Source organism: Myxine glutinosa, chromosome 5, assembly GCF_964187855.1.
Source record: "Myxine glutinosa chromosome 5, kmMyxGlut1.1, whole genome shotgun sequence".
NCBI classification, from domain to species: Eukaryota; Metazoa; Chordata; class Myxini; order Myxiniformes; family Myxinidae; genus Myxine; species Myxine glutinosa.
In genome coordinates, this window is record NC_136265.1 from 102,207,189 (window position 1) to 102,234,686 (window position 27,498).

General features: G+C 49.2%; 1 protein-coding gene across 1 annotated transcript in view; it reads left to right on the forward strand.

Annotated features, from left to right (window-relative positions):
• The first annotated feature begins 13,702 nt into the window (after window positions 1-13,702).
• Window positions 13,703-27,498, forward strand: part of LOC137427308 (uncharacterized) — a 68,536-nt gene continuing 54,740 nt past the window's right edge. Inside the window, exons 1-4 of the mRNA XM_068116719.2 lie at window positions 13,703-14,065; window positions 16,684-16,878; window positions 17,351-17,435; window positions 21,711-21,835. Of these exons, the coding sequence (XP_067972820.2) occupies window positions 13,739-14,065; window positions 16,684-16,878; window positions 17,351-17,435; window positions 21,711-21,835 (732 nt within the window). The 5' untranslated portion in view covers window positions 13,703-13,738. The remainder of the gene's footprint in view (window positions 14,066-16,683; window positions 16,879-17,350; window positions 17,436-21,710; window positions 21,836-27,498) is intronic.

Below are 27,498 nucleotides of genomic sequence, written 5' to 3' on the forward strand. Positions count from 1 at the left end.
GGCTTGAAGCTCTGGAGGTAAGAACGGGACTCGAGCAGACTGGGGAAGTTGTTTGTACAGGTGAGAAGAAAGGGGACAAATGAGTGGAGGTGAGCCTGGATTTTGGGAGTTTAACAAGAAGAGGGTTACTGGCTGACTGTGTGCACCTGCAAACACCTGGAAGGGACAGAACCAAGAGGGCAGACGGTGCAAGACCATAAAGGAGGTAGAATACAGAGAGGCCACCACTCTGTCCACGACGTGAAAGTAACAGGCCGAGACACTATCAGCTTCGTCGTGGGAGATCCAATGATTTTGATGGCAGTCTCGAACGTATGAATGTGATGAAGTGGTCTCCTGGGTCTCGTGGTTGCCCGAGTGGAGACTCAGCGAATATTGGCGCTGAATGCGTCTTAATTATCGGTTTGGTCTGAGCGATCTGTCACGCGTTCTTTCCGTGTGTGCATCATTTTTGCTTGGAATGCAACCGTCGTCAATCCTCTTTCCGAGGTACAAAGTCGATGCATCCTTTCGGAGGACATTTTTATCGTGGAACTGCACTCGTTCTGAAAGATTGACGACCACCTGGTGTTGGTACAGCTTCCCTTTCTGATCGCGTCCCAGCTCCTCATTTCCTTTCAGGTGGTTTCTGGGCGTCCCATCTGCCTGCATTGCTGTCAAAGGTGCTTCCACCAAGTGTTAACTCAGGGAGGTGGACACTTATCCAACCAAGATGTTCTAGTTTAGTATTTTTGTACACCGCTCCTTTCCTATGCCATCTCCAGGCGCTGCATGACGTCATTTCCGGGCACCGAAGGGGGCTCAGAAATGATGCACGCTGAAAGGGAGTGCTCAGTTTTCACTCTGTTTGTTTGTTTTCTTGTTTGTTTGTCCGAGCGATATCTCAGCCTTCCTTTGAGCAAGGAAGCTGAAGTTTTGGCACAATAGTGAGCAAGTACTTTGGCAAGAACCGTACTTTTTGTTTTTTGATTAATCAATTAATTGATTAGTTACTTAATTATTATCAATTAATTAAGTACTTATTTATTTCCTTTCTCTTCTGGGCATTATCTCAGGCACCTTTTTAATTAGGAAGCTGATATTTGGACATGAGATTGACCAAGTGATTTATCTGTAAAGACTATTTTTGATTTATTGATTAATCAATTAATTATTTAATTATTCGATTAATGACTTGATAAAAAATTTTTTTTAAGTTACACATTCGGATGAAACGGTGGTGGCTTAGGTATTCTTTTAGCCAATTGATTAATTATTTTCGGATTATTATTTATTTATTTTCATTATTAATCATTTATTTATTTTCTTTCTCATCTGGGCAATATCTCAGGCACCTTTTGAGCTAGGAAGCTGATATTTGGACACGACAGTGATCAAGTGATCGGCTATCAAGGATATTTTTGATTTATTGATTAATCACTTCATCGATTAATTATTTATTGTTTAATCGATTAATGACTAAAAAAAATTCGATTGATTACTTATTTAATTAATTTTCAAAAAGTTACAGCTTCGCATGAAGCACTGGTGGTTTAGGTATTATGCTATTAGCCAATTGATTAAGAAAATATTTTATGATCATTATTTTGATTTTAATTATGCAATTAATCAATCAATTATTGTACACCTCTCTCTCCCAATACAGTCTCGATGAGCTGCATGGCGGTATTGTTTCCTTTGAATGTATCTGTACTTGTTAATCAATTTTCTGAAATTTGTAGAATTTGTTTTTCACTTGGAAGTTGTGGGTTAAGAGCCTGTGCCTAATCGTCTGTGCTAAAAAGGGAGAGGGCCGAAGGGGGCTGGGGTGGCGAGGGGGGAGGAGGGAGGGGAACACGGTATAAAACAAATGAACGCTACGAGGAATTTGAAGAATGAAGTCGGAGATTGAAAGAGGTGGATTTGGGTGCATTAATGGGGGTAGAAAAAATCAAGATCTTCTTCAATGGCTTGATCTCAGATCATCAATTTGGATTCAGACCTGGTCATTCTACTCTGGACATGTTGCTTCTGCTGTCTCAACAATGGATGGAGGTCCTCAATGCCAAACAGGAAATCAGAGCTGTCTCCCTCGACATAATATCACGTGCCTTCGATACGGTCTGGCACCCCGCTCTGCTCACCAAACTCTCCTCCTATTGTATCAATGGAAACCTCCACGCATGGCTTGCGGACTTCCTCTCTAGTCGTCAACGTGTGGCCCTGAATGGGTTTCTCTCATCTCCTCTTCCTGTTCAGGCTGGAGTTCCCCAAGGCAGTGTTCTGGGCCCTGTGCTTTTTCTGGTCTTCATTAATGATCTCTCCGACTCTCTTGAAAATCCTCTCTATCTCTTTGCTGATGACTCTACTCTCTGCCGCTCCATTCCTCGTCTCTCAGATCGGCAGTCTGCAGCCTCCTCACTCTCTGCAGACCTGGACAAAATCAGACTGGGCAAACAAGTGGAACATGTGGGGGGGGGGGGGGGGGGGGGGGGAGGGGTTAACAAAGGGAGGAAAGATAATGGTTTGGGGCAGAGGAATGGGGGTTAAGGGGAGAAACATAATGGTTTGGGGCAGGGGAATGGGGCTTAATAAGGGGAGAAACTATAATGGTTTGGGGTGGGGGAATGGGGGTTAATAAGGGGAGAAACATGGTTTGGGGCAGGGGAATGGGGGTTATTAAGGGGAGAAACATAATGGTTTGGGGCAGGGGAATGGGGGTTAATAAGGGGGGAACGATAATGGTTTGGGGTGGGGGAAGGGGGGTTAACAAAGGGAGGAAAGATCATGGTTTGGGGCAGGGGAATGGGGGTTAAGGGGAGAAACATAATAGTTTGGGGCAGGGGAATGGGGGTTAATAAGGGGAGAAACGATAATGGTTTGGGGCAGGGGAATGTTGTTAATAAGGGGAGAAACGATAATGGTTTGGGGTGGGGGAGGGGGGTTAACAAAGGGAGGAAAGATAATGGTTTGGGGCAGGGGATGGGGTGTTAACAAAGGGAGGAAAGATGATCGTTTGGGGCAGGGGATGGGGTGTTAACAAAGGGAGGAAAGATGATGGTTTGGGGCAGGGGATGGGGGTTAACAAAGGGAGGAAAGATGATCGTTTGGGGCAGGGGATGGGGTGTTAACAAAGGGAGGAAAGATGATCGTTTGGGGCAGGGGATGGGGTGTTAACAAAGGGAGGAAAGATGATGGTTTGGGGCAGGGGATGGGGGTTAACAAAGGGAGGAAAGATGATCGTTTGGGGCAGGGGATGGGGGTTAACAAAGGGAGGAAAGATGATGGTTTGGGGCAGGGGATGGGGGTTAACAAAGGGAGGAAAGATGATCGTTTGGGGCAGGGGATGGGGTGTTAACAAAGGGAGGAAAGATGATGGTTTGGGGCAGGGGATGGGGGTTAACAAAGGGAGGAAAGATGATCGTTTGGGGCAGGGGATGGGGTGTTAACAAAGGGAGGAAAGATGATCGTTTGGGGCAGGGGATGGGGTGTTAACAAAGGGAGGAAAGATAATGGTTTGGGGGTAGGGGAATGTTCTGAGATGGTGGTGATAAACTGTGTTGAAGATCTGGAGACAAGAATAAGGTTGAAGAGAGTGCGGAAGTTGGATCTACAAGCAGGGAAAAAAAGAGCGATCCTGGAATTTAGTTCGTTTCACCAAAAGGTGTTTCTAACTGGGGAGGGACACGAAGAAGTTAGGATTCGGTTAAACAGATGATATCCGGTTTATCGGCAGTGGTCTGGATTGAGAGATGTCAGGTTAGAGCGGAGACCTCGTATGTGTGAGTTAGGGGGGAGGAAGCGTTGGGAGTAAGATTGGGGGGGGGGGGGGGAGGGGCCTTGTGGATGGGAGGTGGGAAGGGAGGATTTTGTGTGTGTGGGGTGCGGCCGCGGGGGATGGTTTGAGTGTGTGGTCTGCGGAAGGTTTATGTGCGGAGGGGTGCCGGGAATGGTTTGTGTATGGAGGGTTGTGGGGGATGGTTTGTGTGTGGGATGCGGTGAATGGTTTGTGTGTGGGGGGTGCGGGGAAGGTTTATGTGTGTGGAGGGTTGTGGGGAATGGTTTGTGTGTGGAGGGTTGTGGGGAATGGTTTGTGTATGGAGGGTTGTGGGGGATGGTTTGTGTGTGGGATGCGGTGAATGGTTTGTGTGTGGGGGGTGCGGGGAAGGTTTATGTGTGTGGAGGGTTGTGGGGAATGGTTTGTGTGTGGAGGGTTGTGGGGGATGGTTTGTGTGTGGGATGCGGTGAATGGTTTGTGTGTGGGGGGTGCGGGGAATGGTTTATGTGTGGAGGTGCGGGGAATGGTTTGTGTGTGTGGGGTGCGGGGAATGGTTTGTGTGTGGGGGGTGCGGGGGATGGTTTGTGTGTGGGGGGTGCGGGGAAGGTTTATGTGTGTGGAGGGTTGTGGGGAATGGTTTGTGTGTGGAGGGTTGTGGGGAATGGTTTATGTGTGGAGGTGCGGGGAATGGTTTGTGTGTGTGGGGTGCGGGGAATGGTTTGTGTGTGTGGGGTGCGGGGGATGGTTTGTGTGTGTGAGGTGCGGGGTTAGGTTTATGTGTGGAGGTGCGGGGAATGGTTTGTGTGTGTGAGGTGCGGGGAATGGTTTGTGTGTGTGGGGTGCGGGGAATGGTTTGTGTGTGTGGGGTGCGGGGAATTGTTTGTGTGTGTGGGGTGCGGGGAATGGTTTGTATGTGTGGGGTGCGGGGAATGGTTTGTGTGTGGGGTGCGGGGGAATGGTTTGTGTGTGTGTGGGGTGCGGGGAATGGTTTGTGTGTGTGGGGTGCGGGGAATGGTTTGTGTGTGTGTGGGGTGCGGGGAATGGTTTGTGTGTGGGGGGTGTGGGGAATGGTTTGTGTGTGGGGGGTGCAGGGAATGGTTTGTGTGGGGGGGGGGGGGGGTGCGGGGAATGGTTTGTGTGGGGGGGGGGTGCGGGGAATGGTTTGTGTGTGTGGGGTGCGGGGAATGGTTTGTGTGTGTGGGGTGTGGGGAATGGTTTGTGTGTGGGGTGCGGGGGATGGTTTGTGTGTGTGTGAGGTGCGGGTTAGGTTTATGTGTGGAGGTGCGGGGAATGGTTTGTGTGTGTGTGGGGTGCGGGGGGTGGTTTGTGTGTGGGATGTTTGTGTGTGTGTGGGGTGCGGGGAATGGTTTGTGTGTGTGTGTGGGGAATGGTTTGTGTGTGTTTGGGGTGTGGGGAATGGTTTGTGTGTGTTTGGGGTGTGGGGAATGGTTTGTGTGTGTGTGGGGTGCGGGGAATGGTTTGTGTGTGTGGGGTGCAGGGAATGGTTTGTGTGTGTGGGGTGCGGGGAATGGTTTGTGTGTGTGTGGTGTGCGGGGGATGGTTTGTGTGTGGAGGGGTGCGGGGGATGGTTTGTGTGTGTGGAGGGGTGTGGGGAATGGTTTGTGTGCGGGGGGGGGGGGTGGTTTGTGTGCGTGGGGTGGTTTGTGTGTGTGGGGTGCGGGGGATGGTTTGTGTGTGTGGGGTGCGGGGGGTGGTTTGTGTGTGTGGGGTGCGGGGGATGGTTTGGGTGTGTGTGGGGTGCGGGGAATGGTTTGTGTGTGTGTGTGGGGAAGGGTTTGTGTGTGTGGGGTGCGGGGAATGGTTTGTGTGTGTGTGTGTGGGGTGCGGGGAATGGTTTGTGTGTGTGGGGTGCAGGGAATGGTTTGTGTGTGTGCGGGGAGCGGGGAATGGTTTGTGTGTGTGGGGTGCGGGGAATGGTTTGTGTGTGTGTGGTGCGGGGAATGGTTTGTATGTGTGGAGTGCGGGGAATGGTTTGTGTGTGGGTGGGGTGCGGGGGAATGGTTTGTGTGTGTGGGGTGCGGGGAATGGTTTGTGTGTGTGGGGTGCGGGGAATGGTTTGTATGTGTGGAGTGCGGGGAATTTTTTGTGTGTGTGTGGGGTGCGGGGAATGGTTTGTGTGTGGGGTGCGGGGAATGGTTTGTGTGTGGGGTGCGGGGAATGGTTTGTGTGTGGGGGGGGGGGTGCGGGGGATGTTTGTGTGTGTGTGGGGTGCGGGGAATGGTTTTTGTGTGTGTGGGGAATGGTTTGTGTGTGTGTGGGGTGTGGGGAATGGTTTGTGTGTGTGCGGGGTGCGGGGAATGGTTTGTGTGTGTGCGGGGTGCGGGGAATGGTTTGTGTGTGTGGGGAATGGTTTGTGTGTGTGGGGTGCGGGGAATGGTTTGTATGTGTGGGGTGCGGGGAATGGTTTGTGTGTGTGTGGGGTGCGGGGGAATGGTTTGTGTGTGGGGTGCGGGGAATGGTTTGTGTGTGTGGGGTGTGGGGAATGGATTGTGTGTGGGGTGCGGGGAATGGTTTGTGTGTGTGGGGTGCGGGGAATGGTTTGTTTGTGTGGGGTGCGGGGAATGGTTTGTGTGTGTGGGGTGTGGGGAATGGTTTGTGTGTGTGGGGTGTGGGGAATGGTTTGTGTGTGTGGGGTGCGGGGAATGGTTTGTGTGTGGGGTGCGGGGGATGGTTTGTGTGTGTGTGAGGTACGGGTTAGGTTTATGTGTGGAGGTGCGGGGAATGGTTTGTGTGTGTGGGGTGCGGGGAATGGTTTGTGTGTGTGGGGTGCGGGGGATGGTTTGTGTGTGTGGGGTGCGGGGGATGGTTTGTGTGTGTGGGGTGCGGGGGATGGTTTGTGTGTGTGGGGTGCGGGGGATGGTTTGTGTGTGTGGGGTGCGGGGGATGGTTTGTGTGTGTGGGGTGCGGGGGATGGTTTATGTGTGTGTGTGTGGGGTGCGGGGAATGGTTTGTATATGTGTGGGGAATGGTTTGTGTGTGTGGGTGCAGGGAATGGTTTGTGTGTGTGTGTGTGGGGTGCGGGGAATGGTTTGTGTGTGTGTGGGGAATGGTTTGTGTGTGTGGGTGCAGGGAATGGTTTGTGTGTGTGTGTGGGGTGCAGGGAATGGTTTTTGTGTGGGGGGTGCGGGGAATGGTTTGTGTGTGTGTGTGGGGTGCAGGGAATGGTTTGTGTGTGGGGGGTGCGGGGAATGGTTTGTGTGTGTGTGTGTGTGGGGGGGGGTGCGGGGAATGGTTTGTGTGTGTGGGTGCAGGGAATGGTTTGTGTGTGTGTGTGGGGTGCAGGGAATGGTTTGTGTGTGGGGGGTGCGGGGAATGGTTTGTGTGTGTGTGTGGGGTGCAGGGAATGGTTTGTGTGTGGGGGTGGGGGTGCGGGGAGTGGTTTGTGTTTGTGTGTGTGGGGGGAATGGTTTGTGTGTGTGGGGTGTGGGGGATGGTTTGTGTGTGTGGGGTGTGGGGGATGGTTTGTGTGTGTGGGGTGCGGGGAATGGTTTGTGTGTGTGGGGTGCGGGGAATGGTTTGTGTGTGTGGGGTGTGGGGAATGGTTTGTGTGTGGGGTGCGGGGGATGGTTTGTGTGTGTGTGAGGTGCGGGTTAGGTTTATGTGTGGAGGTGCGGGGAATGGTTTGTGTGTGTGTGGGGTGCAGGGGGGTGGTTTGTGTGTGGGATGTTTGTGTGTGTGTGGGGTGCGGGGAATGGTTTGTGTGTGTGTGTGGGGAATGGTTTGTGTGTGTGTGGGGTGTGGGGAATGGTTTGTGTGTGTGTGGGGTGCGGGGAATGGTTTGTGTGTGTGGGGTGCAGGGAATGGTTTGTGTGTGTGGGGTGCGGGGAATGGTTTGTGTGTGTGTGTGGTGTGCGGGGGATGGTTTGTGTGTGGGGGGGGGGGTGCGGGGGATGGTTTGTGTGTGTGGAGGGGTGTGGGGAATGGTTTGTTTGCGGGGGGTGGTTTGTGTGCGGGGGGTGGTTTGTGTGCGTGGGGTGGTTTGTGTGCGTGGGGTGGTTTGTGTGTGTGGGGTGCGGGGGATGGTTTGTGTGTGTGTGGGGTGCTGGGAATGGTTTGTGTGTGTGGGGTGCGGGGGGTGGTTTGTGTGTGTGTGGTGCGGGGGATGGTTTGGGTGTGTGTGGGGTGCGGGGAATGGTTTGTGTGTGTGTGTGGGGAAGGGTTTGTGTGTGGGGGGTGCGGGGAATGGTTTGTGTGTGTGTGTGTGGGGTGCGGGGAATGGTTTGTGTGTGTGGGGTGCGGGGAATGGTTTGTGTGTGTGTGGGGTGCGGGGGAATGGTTTGTGTGTGGGGGGTGCGGGGGATGTTTGTGCATGTGTGGGGTGCGGGGAATGGTTTGTGTGTATGTGGGGAATGGTTTGTGTGTATGTGGGGAATGGTTTGTGTGTGTGTGGGGTGTGGGGAATGGTTTGTATGTGTGCGGGGTGCGGGGAATGGTTTGTGTGTGTGGGGTGCGGGGAATGGTTTGTGTGTGTGGGGTGCGGGGAATGGTTTGTATGTGTGGGGTGCGGGGAATGGTTTGTGTGTGTGTGGGGTGCGGGGGAATGGTTTGTGTGTGGGGTGCGGGGAATGGTTTGTGTGTGTAGGGTGTGGGGAATGGATTGTGTGTGGGGTGCGGGGAATGGTTTGTGTGTGTGGGGTGCGGGGAATGGTTTGTGTGTGTGGGGTGCGGGGAATGGTTTGTGTGTGTGGGGTGCGGGGAATGGTTTGTGTGTGTGGGGTGCGGGGAATGGTTTGTGTGTGTGGGGTGCGGGGAATGGTTTGTTTGTGTGGGGTGCGGGGAATGGTTTGTGTGTGTGGGGTGCGGGGAATGGTTTGTGTGTGTGGGGTGCGGGGGATGGTTTGTGTGTGTGTGAGGTGCGGGTTAGGTTTATGTGTGGAGGTGCGGGGAATGGTTTGTGTGTGTGGGGTGCGGGGAATGGTTTGTGTGTGTGTGGGGTGCGGGGGATGGTTTGTGTGTGGGGTGCGGGGGATGGTTTTTGTGTGTGGGGTGCGGGGGATGGTTTGTGTGTGTGGGGTGCTGGGGATGGTTTGTGTGTGTGTGGGGTGCGGGGAATGGTTTGTGTGTGTGTGTGTGTGTGTGGGGTGCGGGGAATGGTTTGTGTGTGTGTGGGGAATGGTTTGTGTGTGTGGGGTGCAGGGAATGGTTTGTGTGTGTGTGTGGGGTGCAGGGAATGGTTTGTGTTTGTGTGTGTGTGGGGTGTGGGGAATGGTTTGTGTGTGTGGGGTGTGGGGGATGGTTTGTGTGTGTGGGGGGTGTGGGGAATGGTTTGTGTGTGTGTGGGGTGCGGGGAATGGTTTGTGTGTGTGTGGGGTGCAGGGAATGGTTTGTGTGTGTGTGGGGTGCGGGGGAATGGTTTGTGTGTGTGTGGGGTGCGGGGGAATGGTTTGTGTGTGTGTGGGGTGCGGGGGAATGGTTTGTGTGTGTGTGTGTGGGGGGTGCGGGGGAATGGTTTGTGTGTGTGGAGGGGTGCGGGGGATGGTTTGTGTGTGTGGAGGGGTGCGGGGGATGGTTTGTGTGTGTGGAGGGGTGCCGGGGCTGGTTTGTGTGTGGGTTGTGGGGGAAGCATTTACAGGGTGTGGTTAGGTGGAAGGTTTGAGGGGGTGGCATGAGGTTTTTGAAGGCCATGATAGGCCTTGTCCATACATCGTGTATGATGTTGGGCTCATGGGGCTACAAATCACACCATGAGAAGATGCCAACATGAAGTATTCAGATATAAGGCACAAAGTAAATCGTCAACTTCGTTGAACAATCTCTTTCAGATTGAGATATAATGTGATAGAACACGTCATACCACCCACCCCTGGGAATGCATTGAATATCTGGCCCTTGTTTAATTAAAGATTGGCTTTGTCTGTCATCAATGTCCATGAGGGAGGGGATGGGGTTATATCTCACATGTTTAAGTACTCCCCCGCCCCCTTACCCCATGATGACTGTTGAGGATTGTCACTTTTTCACTCCCAACACAAACTCCACACCCAGTTCGATTAAAAAGGCTCTTCCTGTGTCATCAACTGCTTATCTCGGTGCAAGTACAAAAGCCAACTACCTATAGCTCGTCAAACAGGCTGCGGTCGTGGCGATGTGAGCTCATGCTCTTAAATCAAAAACCCATTTGGGGGGGAGACATGCACCCTGTAATCGGGGTGTGCACCTTCGGTGGGGACTTCGATTTCCTTCTCAGGATATTTGTTTCAGGCTCGCTGCGCTCTGGCGTCGCTGGCGACGACCTGAACCAGCCTGGACATCTGATCCGCAGCGACCTCAAGCGGTTCGGCCTGAATGTGACTGATTGAAGGAGTGAAGGTTGACGTCAAAAAATCAACAACAAATAAATTCATCTTGATAAACCTACCGGTTCAAATCCACTCAGAAACATTTATGGACATGTCATTGGTGGTAGGGAGGGGTGTAGGGATTGATTTAAGGCCCATCTCTTGATCCTGGGTACACCAAGCCCGAATGCTAAATTTGGGGGACGTAGACCAAGACATTTTCAAGTCGATGAGGAACAGACATACAGACATTGCCTTATTTAATATAGTAGGATGACCCGAAGGTGGAGGTTACTGGGTCAAGGTCACTCGTGTTTGCCTGGACGTTATCGGAATGTTGGTGCTGGTTGGGAAATCCTCGGGATGTCGGTCTCTCAATCTGATTGAGGCATTTGGGGTTTGCCTAGACGATCATATGTGGTTGCCATATAGTGGTGGCCGGTGGGGTATATTAAACGCAAGAATTCTGGGTCCCCATCGCGCAAAGTTCGGGGTTTGCCGGCCGGGTCACGAGGGCTTCTCGACCCGCTTACCGATGAGCCACAGATAACTACGTGGCACGACGGGTTGCTAAGCAACCATGGACGCCGTCTGAGATGACGAGTTAGGGTAGGGTCCCCCTGTCCAATTCCTGCGTTACCTTCCCGGCAAATTAGTCCCCCCAGATAGGGAACTGCGCTCTCCATGCCGCACGACTACAAATCATAAATGCTGAGCTGAACCGTAAGTGGGATTGACTAGTTAGGGTAGGGTCCACGCGTCCAATTCCTGCATTACCTTCCCGGCAAATTAATCCCCCCAGATAGGGAACCGCGCTCTCCACGCCGCACGACTACAAATCATAAATGCTGAGCTGAACCGTAAGTGGGATGCTGGGTCGTCTACGATCGTAGCGAAACAGCGGGACAGAACTCCCAACCCCTATCAAACATACTCTGTCTAACTCTAACCAATAGAAAAAGAGACAATCGGGCAGGTTGGAAATGATTGTTCATGTTCAACAAAAGACAGGTATTTACAAACAGTTATGTACAGAGTAAAAGCAGGGTCACAAAGAGAGAATAAGCCCCTTAATCATTCATCTTACCTGGAATCTACACACACAGGTGCCTCAATCATTCCAGGTAGCAAGAGTGATAGACGGATAAAGCAAAGTAGGTGGGGGTATGGTGTCGACCCTGGCCCTCACCCGTAACGAACGATGTGTATGGTGTGGGTGATGGAGAAGTGCAGATGTGAGGTGCGGTGTATGTGGTTGCGTGTAATGCGAGCTCCGAAAATAACTTGTGGATTCGGTTGCCGCTCCACACCAGTGTGAATCGATGAGGTGTGTGCGCTGAAAGATATTAGGTGTGTGTGTGTGTGTGTAAAAGATGTGTCAGAAGAGGAGTGAGTTCTGAGGAGATTTGGTCAGGAAGGAGGTGGAAACCACGCCTGGAAAACCACGGCTCCATTATCGTTCAGCCTGGTACTTCTCATTGTCGCGTTCCCCTAAGTGCCTGGCATGGTTCACCTTGACTCTTTGAACTGATGCTCGAGAATGATGCTCGGACCTGACACTGAACTTCCGCTCTCCAGACTCAACTCGAGTCCCTCTCTCGCTCTAGCTCAGAACTAAACTCCAACTGTTTTACAACGTGAACTCGTACTCCAACTCAGAGCTTACTCGATCTCTTTCTCCTCTCCCTCGGAACTAACTGGTTACAAACTGTGCTACTGGGGATGTTATTGTCTTCACTTCTGTCACCAATTACGTCGGGTTTTGGCACCCCGCCATGCTGATTGGCCGGCGCGCTGTGATCCAGCTATTGTGATTCGCCCTTGAAGCGCGATGGGCAGGCTACTAGTTTGTTCGGTGAAACTGGGCGGCTGACTTTGGAGGTTCCCTGGTTTGACTGGGTATCCTCCGTCGTACAAAATCCTTCCTTGGCACACCTGAACTCCTATCCACCCGCAAGGCCTTCACACGCAGCTTGATGGAATACTGCTCTCCCCTCTGGGCTGACGCCCTTGTCTCACAACCTGCTCAGTTTGACGCCATGGAAACAAGGTCTTCAAGAATATTGGAATATCCCACGACGAAGCTGAGTCCATGGGCCTATCACAAACAGGTCGGTGGTCTCTGTCTTCTACTGCCTCCTTTCTATTGCATCTCTTCCGTGCTTTGCGTTTTTGCAGGCGTTTCCCCCAGGTTTCTGCATGCCCCAGGTTTCCTTCTGGTGAAACTCCCAAAATCCACAATCAGTACTCACCTCAACTCAATCGTTCATCTTTTTCTCAACCTGTGGAACTACCACATACTCTTCAATGTCATTATTCCCTCCAGGTCTTCAAGACAACTGCTCACCACCATCTCAGATCGTCGCCAATCAAAATCCATGATCTTTTCTACCATCGTTACCCCAATCCCTCCTCCTTCCAAATTCCCAGTTTTTCCTCCGGAGTTCCATTCTGTATCCATCTTGTCCACCCCATGCATCCTCTCCACCCCATCATCTTGTCCACCTTTGTTTTGTTTCCTACTGATCGGCCGGATCTGGATTCGGACCTGGACCAAAATCGAATCTGCTGGTTCTTGTCGCTTACCCAACTCGTGCACCAAGTTTTGTCCGAATCCGTCCATAACATTTTGAGATATCCTGCAAAGACAGACAGACGGGGTGAAATCATAACCTCCGCCCACCTTTTGTGGTGAAGGTAATTGTCATGCCTTTTGTGTTCCAGATAAATAATCGATTCATACCGATACACCTGTCTGTACGTAACTTTACCCACATGCTCAATCCCTGCCGTCAGACGTACACCTGCTCATTGTTATAAACCTGGCCACAGGTATAACCCCACATACAGGTCTATACCCATCGACAAGTACAAAGCCACCCACAGCTCATAAATCCGTTCATTGGCATAACCCCGCCCACCGTGTTAAACCCGCCCACTGCCGTAACCCCGCCCACCGACGTAACCCCGCCCACCGTGCAAAAGCCACACAGACGTAACCACCGTGCAAAACCCACACAGACGTAACCACCGTGCAAAACCCACACAGACGTAACCCCGCCCACTGACGAAAACCCGCCCACAGACGTAACCACGCCCACGACGCCGTTGCCGAGGAACGGAACCATGATAAGTGAGATGATAAATTGGTGTAGACGTGTAGTAGTTAATAAATCGTTATAGATTAAGATAATTTGTAAATGTGAACAGTTTTATAATTTCCTGTTTTACTTATCGATGTTTAAAACTCCGTTTAAGCGTCAGGAGCAGTTTACGAACATTTTAAATCCAGACTGTTTAGAGTTTTCACGAGGAGAGAGAACGGGAATGGAGTAAAGCAATGAGGAGAACCTCGTCGTTATTATTAAAATAACAACGTTCATGTAAACCACCTCTTTCCTCCTCACCATTAGTAATAGTATCACCTCATCCTCCTCACCTTCTTCCTCCTCCTCTTCCTATTCTTCCTCCTCATCCTCCTCCCCCTCCTCCTCCCCTTCCTCCTCGTCCCCCTCCTCGTCGTCCCATCCTCGTCCCCTCCTCCTCTCCTCCTCCTCCTCCTCCTCCTCCGCCTCCCTCCTCCTCCGCCCCCGCCTTCCTCCTCCTCCTCCTCCTCCTCCTCCTCCTCAACCTTCACTCAAACTCAAAGCGTCCGGTTGCTACCCGTCGCTGCGGCCTGGTCATGCCTGTGCTCCGTGGATCGCACCAACGACCGTGGCCTAAGGACGATCCCTCCTGGACGCCTCGTCTCGGTCCTGCAGATCCCGCCGCGTTCTCCTTCCCGCCCGGGCCCGGCCCCAAGCCCGACTGGAGGCGATTGGCCGCCGTGGACGTGGACAAGGTGGCTCGGGACGTGGACGTGTCCGAGCTGCAGGAGCACGTCTCCATGGTGGCTTACACCGAGCTCGGAGACGAACGTTGCCAGCACTGCGGACGGGGCTTGGACCCGGCGATGCTGAACTTCATCGGTCTGGCGCAACTCACGGTCCAGTACCTGCTGTACTCCCAGGTACATCCAGGCCGACTCGATCCCCGCACGTCTATCGCAGCAGGTACCGTCGGCACTTCGAGACGTGAGAAAAGGGCCTTTGGCCCGTCGTGCCCGTGCTGTATCCAAATCGTGCAGTTAGGGCACCGGTACACAATGGCATACGCCTTTTGAAAGGTACCGTGGGGTCTGAACGTCTCCTTCCCGAATGCAGACGAGACAGCCGGCTTTACGTCGTCGTCGTCCCGTCGTCCCTGCAAGGATAGAGTAGTACGAGACAGCCGGCTTTACGTCCCCCACCTGCAAGGATAGAGTAGTACGAGACAGCCGGCTTTATGTCCCCCACCTGCAAGGATAGAGTAGTATGAGACAGCCAGCTTTATGTCCCCCACCTGCGAAGATAGAGTAGTACGAGACAGCCGGCTTTATGTCCCCCACCTGCAAGGATAGAGTAGTACGAGACAGCCAGCATTACGTGCCCCCACCTGCGAGGATAGAGTAGTACGAGACAGCCGGCTTTACGTGCCCCACCTGCAAGGATAGAGTAGTACGAGACAGCCGGGTTTTCGTCCCCCACCTGCAAGGATAGAGTAGTACAAGACAGCCGGCTTTACGTCCCCCACCTGCAAGGATAGAGTAGTACGAGACAGCCGGCTTTATGTCCCCCACCTGCAAAGATAGAGTAGTACGAGACAGCCGGCTTTATGTCCCCCACCTGCAAAGATAGAGTAGCACGAGACAGCCGGCTTTCCGTCCCCCACCTGCAAGTGGTGTATGATGCACCAGAACGGCAATTTCTCTCCTTCTCTCTCACCTTGCCCTCCAAGCCCCTTTAGCATCTCCGTCCCACCTTTTCTCCATCTCTCTCACCTTGACCTCTAAGCCCCTCTAGCATCTGCATCCCACCTTTTCTCCATCTCTCTCACCTTGCCCTCTAAGCCCCTTTAGCATCTCCGTCCCACCTTTTCTCTATCTCTCTCACCTTGCCCTCTAAGCCCCTCCAGCATCTCCGTCCCACCTTTTCTCCATCTCTCTCACCTTGCCCGCTCAGCCCCTCTAGCATCTCCATCCCACCTTTTCTCCATCTCTCTCACCTTGCCCTCTCAGCCCCTTTAGCGTCTCTGTCCCACCTTTTCTCCAACTCTCTCACCTTGTCCTCTCAGCCCCTTTAGCATCTCCGTCCCACCTTTTCTCCAGATCTGTCTCACCTTGCCCTCTCAGCCCCTTTAGCGTCTCCGTCCCACCTTTTCTCCATCTCTCTCACCTTGCCCTCTGAGCCCCTCTAGCATCTCCGTCCCACCTTTTCCCCATCTCTCTCACCTTGCCCTCGAAGCCCCTTTAGCATCTCCGTCCCACCTTTTCTCCATCTCTCTCACCTTGCCCTCTAAGCCCCTTTAGCATCTCCGTCCCACCTTTTCCCCATCTCTCTCACCTTGCCCTCTAAGCCCCTTTAGCATCTCCGTCCCACCTTTTCTCCATCTCCATCCCATCTCTCTCACCTTGCCCTCTCAGCCCCTCTAGCATCTCCGTCCCACCTTTTCTCCATCTCTCTCACCTTGTCCTCTGAGCCCCTCTAGCATCTCTGTCCCACCTTTTCTCCATCTCTCTCACCTTGCCCTCTCAGCCCCTCTAGCATCTCCATCCCACCTTTTCTCCATCTCTCTCACCTTGCCGTCTGAGCCCCTTTAGCATCTCCGTCCCACCTTTTCTCCATCTCTCTCACCTTGCACTCTAAGCCCCATTAGCATCTCCAGCCCACCTTTTCTCCATCTCTCTCACCTTGCACTCTAAGCCCCTCTAGCATCTCCGTCCCACCTTTTCTCCATCTCTCTCACCTTGTCCTCTGAGCCCCTCTAGCATCTCTGTCCCACCTTTTCTCCATCTCTCTCACCTTGCCCTCTCAGCCCCTCTAGCATCTCCATCCCACCTTTTCTCCATCTCTCTCACCTTGCCGTCTGAGCCCCTTTAGCATCTCCGTCCCACCTTTTCTCCATCTCTCTCACCTTGCACTCTAAGCCCCATTAGCATCTCCAGTCCACCTTTTCTCCATCTCTCTCACCTTGCACTCTAAGCCCCTCTAGCATCTCCGTCCCACCTTTTCTCCATCTCTCTCACCTTGCCTTCTGGAGCCCCTTTAGCGTCTCCGTCCCACCTTTTCTCCATCTTTCTCACCTTGCCCTCTAAGCCCCTCTAGCATCTCCGTCCCACCATTTCTCCATCTCTCTCACCTTGCCTTCTGGAGCCCCTTTAGCGTCTCCGTCCCACCTTTTCTCCATCTCTCTCACCTTGCCCTCTAAGCCCCTTTAGCGTCTCTGTCCCACATTTTCCCCATCTGTCTCACCTTGCCCTCTAAGCCCCTCTAGCATCTCCATCCCACCTTTTCTCCATCTCTCTCACCTTGCCTTCTGGAGCCCCTTTAGCGTCTCCGTCCCACCTTTTCTCCATCTCTCTCACCTTGCCCTCTAAGCCCCTTTAGCGTCTCCGTCCCACCTTTTCTCCATCTGTCTCACCTTGCCCTGTAAGCCCCTTTGGTTATCATTCTGGGTCCTCCATGGTCTCACCTCAATTTTTCTGTCCGTTTATTTAATAAATGCTTGACTCATTTCCTATCCCCTCTGTCCTTCCTCATCACCTGGCAGGAATACCTGTCCGGCAGTGTGGAGAACCTCCAAGGAGACCTGGCACGTGCTCGTGAGGCCGAGGCGACGACCCGACAGGTTCTGTCCCAGAAAGAAAGCGATCTTCATGGAGTGCGTGAAGAAGCTCGTCGCAGGAAAAAGCTGATTGCGACGCAGCAGATGCTCATCCAGGCCGGAGCCAATCACTACCACAAGGTGCTCCGCACTCGCCCATCGCCAATCCTCAAGTCTTATTATGGGGGCCCAATGAAAGCTCAAGTCTTATTATGGGGGCCCAATGATGGCTCAAGTCTTATTATGGGGGCCCAATGATGGCTCAAGTCTTATTATGGGGGCCCAATGATGGCTCAAGTCTTATTATGGGGGCCCAATGATGGCTCAAGTCTTATTATGGGGGCCCAATGATGGCTCAAGTCTTATTATGGGGGCCCAATGATGGCTCAAGTCTTATTATGGGGGCCCAATGATGGGTCAAGCTGTTTACGTGTTGAAATGTCAGTGATATCACGTGACCCCTACCCAACCATCCTCGGCATGATGATGATGATGATGATAAGCAAGGATGGGCCATTTATCACAGCACTTACCTCGTGACGTAAAGGCCCCAGGTACAAATATCTTGTGATACCTTTCTTGTACAACCCCAATTCCTTTCCCATCCTCCCAGTGCCAGCATTGTGACAAGGCTTTTGTGAACTACTCGTACCTGCAAATCCACGCCACGCGCCGTCACCCCGAGGTGACCAACGAGGGTGAGTTTGTGGTGCTGGGATAGACAGAGGGACAGCTACCTGCGTATCCTCAACTAGAACGGCACTCGGTGGAGAGCATACCTCCACCTGGTTGGCCATATCACTCGATGGTGAAGAATCACTTTAAAAATTAAATAATTCTAATATCCGAATCCATATTCAGATCTTCACCAAAATCTAATATGTTTGTCCTTGTCAGACACCCAACCAGTCCACCAAGTTTCGTCCGAATCCGTCCACAACTTTTTGAGATATTTTGTTCACAGACAAACGGACAGACAGACAGGGGTGAAAACATAACCTCCATCCACCTTTGGTGGCGGAGGTAATGAGGCATTTCTCATCTACTAGGTGAGGTAAACAATTGCTCATCCACTAGGTGAGGTGAACAATTGCTCATCCACTAGGTGAGGTGAACAATTGCTCATCCACTAGGTGAGGTGAACAATTGCTCATCCACTAAGTGAGGTGAACAATTGCTCATCCACTAGGTGAGGTGAACAATTGCTCATCCACTAGGTGAGGTGAACAATTGCTCATCCACTAGGTGAGGTGAACAATTGCTCATCCACTAGGTGAGGTGAACAATTGCTCATCCACTAGGTGAGGTGAACAATTGCTCATCCACTAGGTGAGGTGAACAATTGCTCATCCACTAGGTGAGGTGAACAATTGCTCATCCACTAAGTGAGGTGAACAATTGCTCATCCACTAGGTGAGGTGAACAATTGCTCATCCACTAGGTGAGGTGAACAATTGCTCATCCACTAGGTGAGGTGAACAATTGCTCATCCACTAGGTGAGGTGAACAATTGCTCATCCACTAGGTGAGGTGAACAATTGCTCATCCACTAGGTGAGGTGAACAATTGCTCATCCACTAGGTGAGGTGAATAATTGCTCATCCACCAGGTGAGGTGAACAACAATTGCTCATTCACTAGGTGAGGTGAACAATTGCTCATCCATCAGGTGAGCGGTCCGTGTCTCCTTTATGAGGATTGTTGTCAGCTGCGCTCTCTGCGAATCGGTCACCATGTTCTCAACTCTATATTATGAGTTCTTGTTCTTCTTTTATTTTTTTCTTCTTCTCCGTCCACCTATTCTTAATCTACTACTTCTTCTTCCTCTTCTTCTTCTTCTTCTTCTTCTTCTTCTTTGTGGTTTTCAGCGCCCCCTGTAGTTTAGAGCAGGAATTTGTAATTTATCCAGAGTGCTGGCGGTAGCTCGCCTACTCTTCGCGAAGGACACCATGGGATATTTAACGTCCACCAACTAATGACGACAGATAGACAGAACGCCTAGTTTAACGTCCTTCCGAGGGACGGCACACGCATTGATGCTTCACCCTGCCTGCTGCGACCAGCACCGATTATGCTGTCTCAGTTTGTGCAAATCAAATCACTGACCACCTACTCTATGCTGTGCTATGTTCTAGCCTGTCTGGTTATCATGTACACCTGTTCTGAAATCCATTTTTGGTCCATCATGCCTGCGTCACACCAGCATCGGATTAAACGATAGGGAGTTCGTCGAAAACCTTGCCCCGCACAGTCTTGAGAAAGAAGGACGTGGGTGGGGTCTGCATGGGGTAAATTTGATTGGTCGAGATGATATATAATGCCGTTATATTTTGTCCAAGTATTGCTAAATTGAAGGTTTTTGAAATGTCCAAAAAAACGATTTGTGTTCCACATTGTTCAAGGATGTAATTCAGATATGATAAAATAAAGATTTTAAAGGTTTTAGTAAAAACCTTTTTGGGAATTTTACCGCCGTTGATGCAGCTTCTTTTACACCACCTTATTTAACACGTTACATTAGTTATTTGTGCCTGTTGTGTGTGTCCTTCAGGACATCCTCAAATATGGTACATTTCCTGTTTGGAATGATTTTTTGTTTGATTGTCCGACAGACAGACAGGCAGACAGACAGACAGAGTTGCTAAATGCAGAACCAAAGTACTGCTAAACTGCACCACTGTTCGTTTTCCGATTCCGTTTTCCAAAGTACCGCTCTTTTTCCGATTCCATTTTCCAAAGTTCCGCTCTTTGCCCGATTCCATTTTCCGATTCCGTCCGACACACAGAGAGAGACACACACAGAGAGAGACACACACAGAGAGAGACACACACACAGAGAGAGACACACACACAGAGAGAGACACACACAGAGAGAGACACACACACAGAGAGAGACACACACAGAGAGAGACACACACAGAGAGAGACACACACAGAGAGAGACACACAGAGAGAGACACACACAGAGAGAGACACACACAGAGAGAGACACACACAGAGAGAGACACACACAGAGAGACACACACACAGAGACACACACACACACACACACACACACACACAGACACACAACAACCTGAAAGTAAGATGGTCGTATTGGGAAGGATTAAAGGGGGTGATTCAGATTACGGGAAGCAATAGGGGGATGATATGATATGATATGACATGGCTTGCTTGAATCCCTGGAGAAAAAAGTGGAATTGGACAGCCTCTCTGAAAGGAGGTTTCACTACCAGGAGAAAAGAAGAAGAAAATAATTGATCTGAGTAGTTGGACTGGATTCTGGGAGTTTAACCAGGGGGTGGCGGGGAGTGAGTGGGTGAAGAGAGGGGCACGAGCGGGACTTCCTGGAAGATCGCGTGCATATTGCAGGAGTTGGGGAGGGTCTGTGCGCTGAGAGAGCAGAGGAAGCTCGGCTGGAGGAGCATAGGAAGTTAATTTACAGACAGGCCACCAACTTGATTTGAAACACCGTATTGAAAAACTTTTTGTGTTTTCGTAAATTGAACGATGAAGCTGCGGTTCTGTGATGTCATGCATCTTTCACGGCCTATTACAAGTGTCGCAGACTTTCCACACAGTGCCTGACTTCCGTCCTATTTGCTTTTTCAAAGTTGGTTGATAAAGTTTTATTTTTACATTCCTCAAGACACCATGATGGCACCAGCCAGAGCTGTTCACCAGTGGTTTCATACAAATGGTCAGTTTTTTAAATCAAACAAGCCTTTTGATGGAATATTTTATTGATTCAAAACTAGAGCAATGTGACTGCGTCACCAATATGCCTCCGCGTAGTCACTGCTAACGAGGGTAGCTGCCCTCGTTCACTATCCTAAAAATAAGCAAGTTTGATTTAAATCCCTTCAGCTGTTCTCAAGTATCACATTTTTACCAGACATGACAGGTTTCACATTGATCGGTGAAGCGGTTTCAGAGAAGGGATTTCAAATATTGGCTTTCAGGCTAATATGGCTGCCAAACCACGTGACAGATGACATGAAAAATGGACACTCTGCATATGTATGGGTAGGGGATCGCGTTTGTGAAGTTTCGTGTTCATCGGATAAGGTTCATTTTTCTATCCAATATGGCTGCCAAACCACATGACTTACGATGTCATCATTTTCAAACTATATGCAACAGTGGTGTTAGGTGACATTTTAAAATTTTGCATTAATAGGGTAAGTGGTTTCAGAGATATAATTATTTAATATTTTCCTTCAATCCAATATGGCTGCCACATCATGTGACCGATGACGTTTTCGTGATCAACTTTTAATCACCATGCCCAGTCGATGACACGCGTAAAGTTTTGAGTCGATCAATTTGGTGGTTTGAGAGGATGTTTTTTTAAAAAGGTTTTAGGTTAAATCCAATATGGCTGCTGAACCATGTGACCAATGATGTCATAAATTTAATATTTCAATACAAATGTGTCATAGATCATGTGCATGCAATTTCATATATTTAGGATAAGGCACTCAATTAAAACATTTTTGGCTGGTATACTACCTCGCCTATGATGTCATCATTATCATGCTTTTGTTCCCCATTGGGAGTACTTGACAATTTGCCGAGTTTCAAATTTTTCCATTCCGCGGTTTCCGAGAATTTTTTTTGAATTATTTGCGTTTAATCCAAGATGGCCGCCATTCCACATGACCTATGACGTCACAATTATCATAAAAACATTCTGCATGGGTGTCACTCCCACCCTGAAAGTTTCGTCTCGATCGGACAAATGGTTGCTGAGAAAAGCGAGGTTTAACCCGGACGGACGGACAGATGGAAAATCCGAAAACCTCCGGCCACCTTCGGTGGCATAAAAAAAACTTAAAGGTTCAGGCAAGTGTATAATTATTTATTTCTGGCTTTTTAAAAATACACTTGATCTAAAGTGTGCAGCAATGTGGACCACTTGACAATGGTTTATTGACGACGTTTATGCTGCTCCTTTCTTGTGTGACGAGGCAGAGCGATCACGGAAGATGGAGACCCAGAGTCTGGCGGACCAGTTGGCGGAACTGAAGCAGGAGCTGCAAACAACGCAAACCACACTGCAAGCCGAGAGGGAGGCTCAAAGCCAAATCCGTGCCCAGGTTATCAGACAGATAACGATGCTGAATTTTAGTACAGTGACCTCTATTTTACCTCCAACCTCTCCTCCGATCTTGCCCCCTCTGCTCTGTTGCTCCTGTGAATCTCCCTAGCTCCTCCAGGATGCATGCGTTCTTCCACTAAACCTCCTCCTGGTTAACCTTCCGAAATCCCGGCTGACTGCACACCTCAACTCCTTTGTTCCTCACTTCTCCTGTCTGTAGAAGCACCTGCCAGAGGCCGTTGTTTTCCACTCTTCCCTCATAATATTCAACCAAACAGTTCAACGTTCTCCCATGTCATCCGCCGTCCCTTTTCCTGATGTCTTCTACTTCTATTGACCTTACTCACCCATTCCACTTGCAGATTACTGTGTTTCCTCCCTTCCTCTTCTCACCTCTTTTCCTGTTCATTCACCTCACACCTCCATGATTGAGTCCAAATGTGGCCTTCTGTTCGTACGTTGCCATTTTATCCTCTGTTCGAACGTTGCCATTTACCCTCTGTTCATACGTTGCCATTTTATCCTCTGTTAGTACGTTGCCATTTTATCCTCTGTCCGTACGTTGCCATTTTACCCTCTGTTCGTACGTTGCCATTTTATCCTCTGTTCGTACGTTGCCATTTTATCCTCTGTCCGTACGTTGCCATTTTACCCTCTGTTTGTATGTTGCCATTTTATCCTCTGTTCGTACGTTGCCATTTTACCCTCTGTTCATACGTTGCCCTCTGTTCGTACGTTGCCATTTTATCCTCTGTCCGCACGTTGCCATTTTACCCTCTGTTCGTACGTTGCCATTTTATCCTCTGTTCGTACGTTGCCATTTTATCCTCTGTTCGTACGTTGCCATTTTATCCTCTGTTCGTACGTTGCCATTTTCTCCTCTGTTCATACGTTGCCATTTTATCCTCTGTTTGTACGTTGCCATTTTTACCCTCTGTTCGTACGTTGCCATTTTATTCTCTGTTCGTACGTTGCCATTTTATCCTCTGTTCGTGCGTTGCCATTTTACCCTCTGTCCGTACGTTGCCATTTTACCCTCTGTTTGTACGTTGCCATTTTACCCTCTGTTCGTACATTGCCATTTTACCCTCTGTTTGTACGTTGCCATTTTACCCTCTGTTCGTACGTTGCCATTTTACCCTCTGTCCGTACGTTGCCATTTTATCCTCTGTTCGTGCGTTGCCATTTTTACCCTCTGTCCGTACGTTGCCATTTTACCCCCTGTTCGTACGTTGCCATTTTACCCTCTGTTCGTATGTTGCCATTTTACCCTCTGTCCGTACGTTGCCATTTTATCCTCTGTTTGTACGCTGCCATTTTATTCTCTGTTCGTACGTTGCCATTTTATCCTCTGTTCGTACGTTGCCATTTTACCCTCTGTTCGTACGTTGCCATTTTATCCTCTGTTTGTACGCTGCCATTTTATTCTCTGTTCGTACGTTGCCATTTTATCCTCTGTTCGTACGTTGCCATTTTATCCTCTGTTGGTACGTTGCCATTTTATCCTCTGTTCGTACGTTGCCATTTTACCCTCTGTTCGTACGTTGCCATTTTACCCTCTGTTCGTACGTTGCCATTTTACCCTCTGTCCGTACGTTGCCATTTTATCCTCTGTTCATACGTTGCCATTTTATTCTCTGTTCGTACGTTGCCATTTTATCCTCTGTGCGTTGCCATTTTATCCTCTGTTCGTACGTTGCCATTTTATCCTCTGTTTGTATGTTGCCTTTCTATTTTCTGTTCGTATGTTGCCCTTTTATCCTTTGTTCGTACGTTGCCATTTTATCCTCTGTTCGTACATTGACATTTTAACTTCTGTTTGTACGTTGCCATTTGACCCTCTGTTCGTACATTGCCATTTTATCTTCTGTTCGTACTTTGCCCTTTTATCCTCTGTTCGTACGTTGCCATTTTATCCTCTGTTCATACGTTGCCATTTTATCCTCTGTTCGTACGTTGCCATTTTATCCTCTGTTCGTACGTTGCCATTTTATCCTCTGTTCGTACGTTGCCATTTTATCCTCTGTTTATACGTTGCGATTTTACCCTCTGTTCATACGTTGCCATTTTATCCTCTGTTCGTACGTTGCCATTTTATTCTCTGTTTGTATGTTGCCATTTTACCCTCTGTCCGTACATTGCCATTTTATCCTCTGTACGTACGTTGCCATTTTATCCTCTTTGTACGTTGCCATTTTATCCTCTGTTTGTACGTTGCCATTTTACCCTCTGTTTGTACGTTGCCATTTTACCCTCTTTTATCCTATGTTCATACTTTGCCATTTTATCCTCTGTTCGTACGTTGCCATTTTATCCTCTGTTTGTACGTTGCCATTTTATCCTCTGTTCGTACGTTGCCATTTTATCCTCTGTTCGTACGTTGCCATTTTATCCTCTGTTCGTACGTTGCCATTTTATCCTCTGTTCGTACGTTGCCATTTTATCCTCTTTGTACGTTTCCATTTTACCCTCTGTTCGTACGTTGCCATTTCACCCTCTGTCCGTACGTTGCCATTATATCCTCTGTTCGTACGTTGCCATTTTATCCTCTGTTTGTACGTTTCCATTTTACCCTCTGTTCGTACGTTGCCATTTCACCCTCTGTCCGTACGTTTCCATTTTACCCTCTGTTCGTACGTTGACATTTTATCTTCTGTTCGTATGTTGCCATTTTACCCTCTGTTCGTACGTTGCCATTTTACCCTCTGTCCGTACGTTGCCATTTTATCCTCTGTCCGCACGTTGCCATTTTACCCTCTGTTCGTACGTTGCCATTTTATCCTCTGTTCGTACGTTGCCATTTTATCCTCTGTTCGTACGTTGCCATTTTATCCTCTGTCCGCACGTTGCCATTTTACCCTCTGTTCGTACGTTGCCATTTTACCCTCTGTCCGTACGTTGCCATTTTATCCTCTGTCCGCACGTTGCCATTTTACCCTCTGTTCGTACGTTGCCATTTTATCCTCTGTTCGTACGTTGCCATTTTATCCTCTGTTCGTACGTTGCCATTTTATCCTCTGTTCGTACGTTGCCATTTTCTCCTCTGTTCATACGTTGCCATTTTATCCTCTGTTTGTACGTTGCCATTTTTACCCTCTGTTCGTACGTTGCCATTTTATTCTCTGTTCGTACGTTGCCATTTTATCCTCTGTTCGTGCGTTGCCATTTTACCCTCTGTCCGTACGTTGCCATTTTACCCTCTGTTTGTACGTTGCCATTTTACCCTCTGTTCGTACATTGCCATTTTACCCTCTGTTTGTACGTTGCCATTTTACCCTCTGTTCGTACGTTGCCATTTTACCCTCTGTCCGTACGTTGCCATTTTATCCTCTGTTCGTGCGTTGCCATTTTTACCCTCTGTCCGTACGTTGCCATTTTATCCTCTGTTCGTACGTTGCCATTTTATTCTCTGTTTGTATGTTGCCATTTTACCCTCTGTCCGTACATTGCCATTTTATCCTCTGTACGTACGTTGCCATTTTATCCTCTTTGTACGTTGCCATTTTATCCTCTGTTTGTACGTTGCCATTTTACCCTCTGTTTGTACGTTGCCATTTTACCCTCTTTTATCCTATGTTCATACTTTGCCATTTTATCCTCTGTTCGTACGTTGCCATTTTATCCTCTGTTTGTACGTTGCCATTTTATCCTCTGTTCGTACGTTGCCATTTTATCCTCTGTTCGTACGTTGCCATTTTATCCTCTGTTCGTACGTTGCCATTTTATCCTCTGTTCGTACGTTGCCATTTTATCCTCTTTGTACGTTTCCATTTTACCCTCTGTTCGTACGTTGCCATTTCACCCTCTGTCCGTACGTTGCCATTATATCCTCTGTTCGTACGTTGCCATTTTATCCTCTGTTTGTACGTTTCCATTTTACCCTCTGTTCGTACGTTGCCATTTCACCCTCTGTCCGTACGTTTCCATTTTACCCTCTGTTCGTACGTTGACATTTTATCTTCTGTTCGTATGTTGCCATTTTACCCTCTGTTCGTACGTTGCCATTTTACCCTCTGTCCGTACGTTGCCATTTTATCCTCTGTCCGCACGTTGCCATTTTACCCTCTGTTCGTACGTTGCCATTTTATCCTCTGTTCGTACGTTGCCATTTTATCCTCTGTTCGTACGTTGCCATTTTATCCTCTGTCCGCACGTTGCCATTTTACCCTCTGTTCGTACGTTGCCATTTTACCCTCTGTCCGTACGTTGCCATTTTATCCTCTGTCCGCACGTTGCCATTTTACCCTCTGTTCGTACGTTGCCATTTTATCCTCTGTTCGTACGTTGCCATTTTATCCTCTGTTCGTACGTTGCCATTTTATCCTCTGTTCGTACGTTGCCATTTTCTCCTCTGTTCATACGTTGCCATTTTATCCTCTGTTTGTACGTTGCCATTTTTACCCTCTGTTCGTACGTTGCCATTTTATTCTCTGTTCGTACGTTGCCATTTTATCCTCTGTTCGTGCGTTGCCATTTTACCCTCTGTCCGTACGTTGCCATTTTACCCTCTGTTTGTACGTTGCCATTTTACCCTCTGTTCGTACATTGCCATTTTACCCTCTGTTTGTACGTTGCCATTTTACCCTCTGTTCGTACGTTGCCATTTTACCCTCTGTCCGTACGTTGCCATTTTATCCTCTGTTCGTGCGTTGCCATTTTTACCCTCTGTCCGTACGTTGCCATTTTACCCCCTGTTCGTACGTTGCCATTTTACCCTCTGTTCGTATGTTGCCATTTTACCCTCTGTCCGTACGTTGCCATTTTATCCTCTGTTTGTACGCTGCCATTTTATTCTCTGTTCGTACGTTGCCATTTTATCCTCTGTTCGTACGTTGCCATTTTACCCTCTGTTCGTACGTTGCCATTTTATCCTCTGTTTGTACGCTGCCATTTTATTCTCTGTTCGTACGTTGCCATTTTATCCTCTGTTCGTACGTTGCCATTTTATCCTCTGTTGGTACGTTGCCATTTTATCCTCTGTTCGTACGTTGCCATTTTACCCTCTGTTCGTACGTTGCCATTTTACCCTCTGTTCGTACGTTGCCATTTTACCCTCTGTCCGTACGTTGCCATTTTATCCTCTGTTCATACGTTGCCATTTTATTCTCTGTTCGTACGTTGCCATTTTATCCTCTGTGCGTTGCCATTTTATCCTCTGTTCGTACGTTGCCATTTTATCCTCTGTTTGTATGTTGCCTTTCTATTTTCTGTTCGTATGTTGCCCTTTTATCCTTTGTTCGTACGTTGCCATTTTATCCTCTGTTCGTACATTGACATTTTAACTTCTGTTTGTACGTTGCCATTTGACCCTCTGTTCGTACATTGCCATTTTATCTTCTGTTCGTACTTTGCCCTTTTATCCTCTGTTCGTACGTTGCCATTTTATCCTCTGTTCATACGTTGCCATTTTATCCTCTGTTCGTACGTTGCCATTTTATCCTCTGTTCGTACGTTGCCATTTTATCCTCTGTTCGTACGTTGCCATTTTATCCTCTGTTCGTACGTTGCCATTTTATCCTCTGTTCATACGTTGCCATTTTATCCTCTGTTCGTACGTTGCGATTTTACCCTCTGTTCATACGTTGCCATTTTATCCTCTGTTCGTACTTTGCCCTTTTATCCTCTGTTCGTACGTTGCCATTTTATCCTCTGTTCATACGT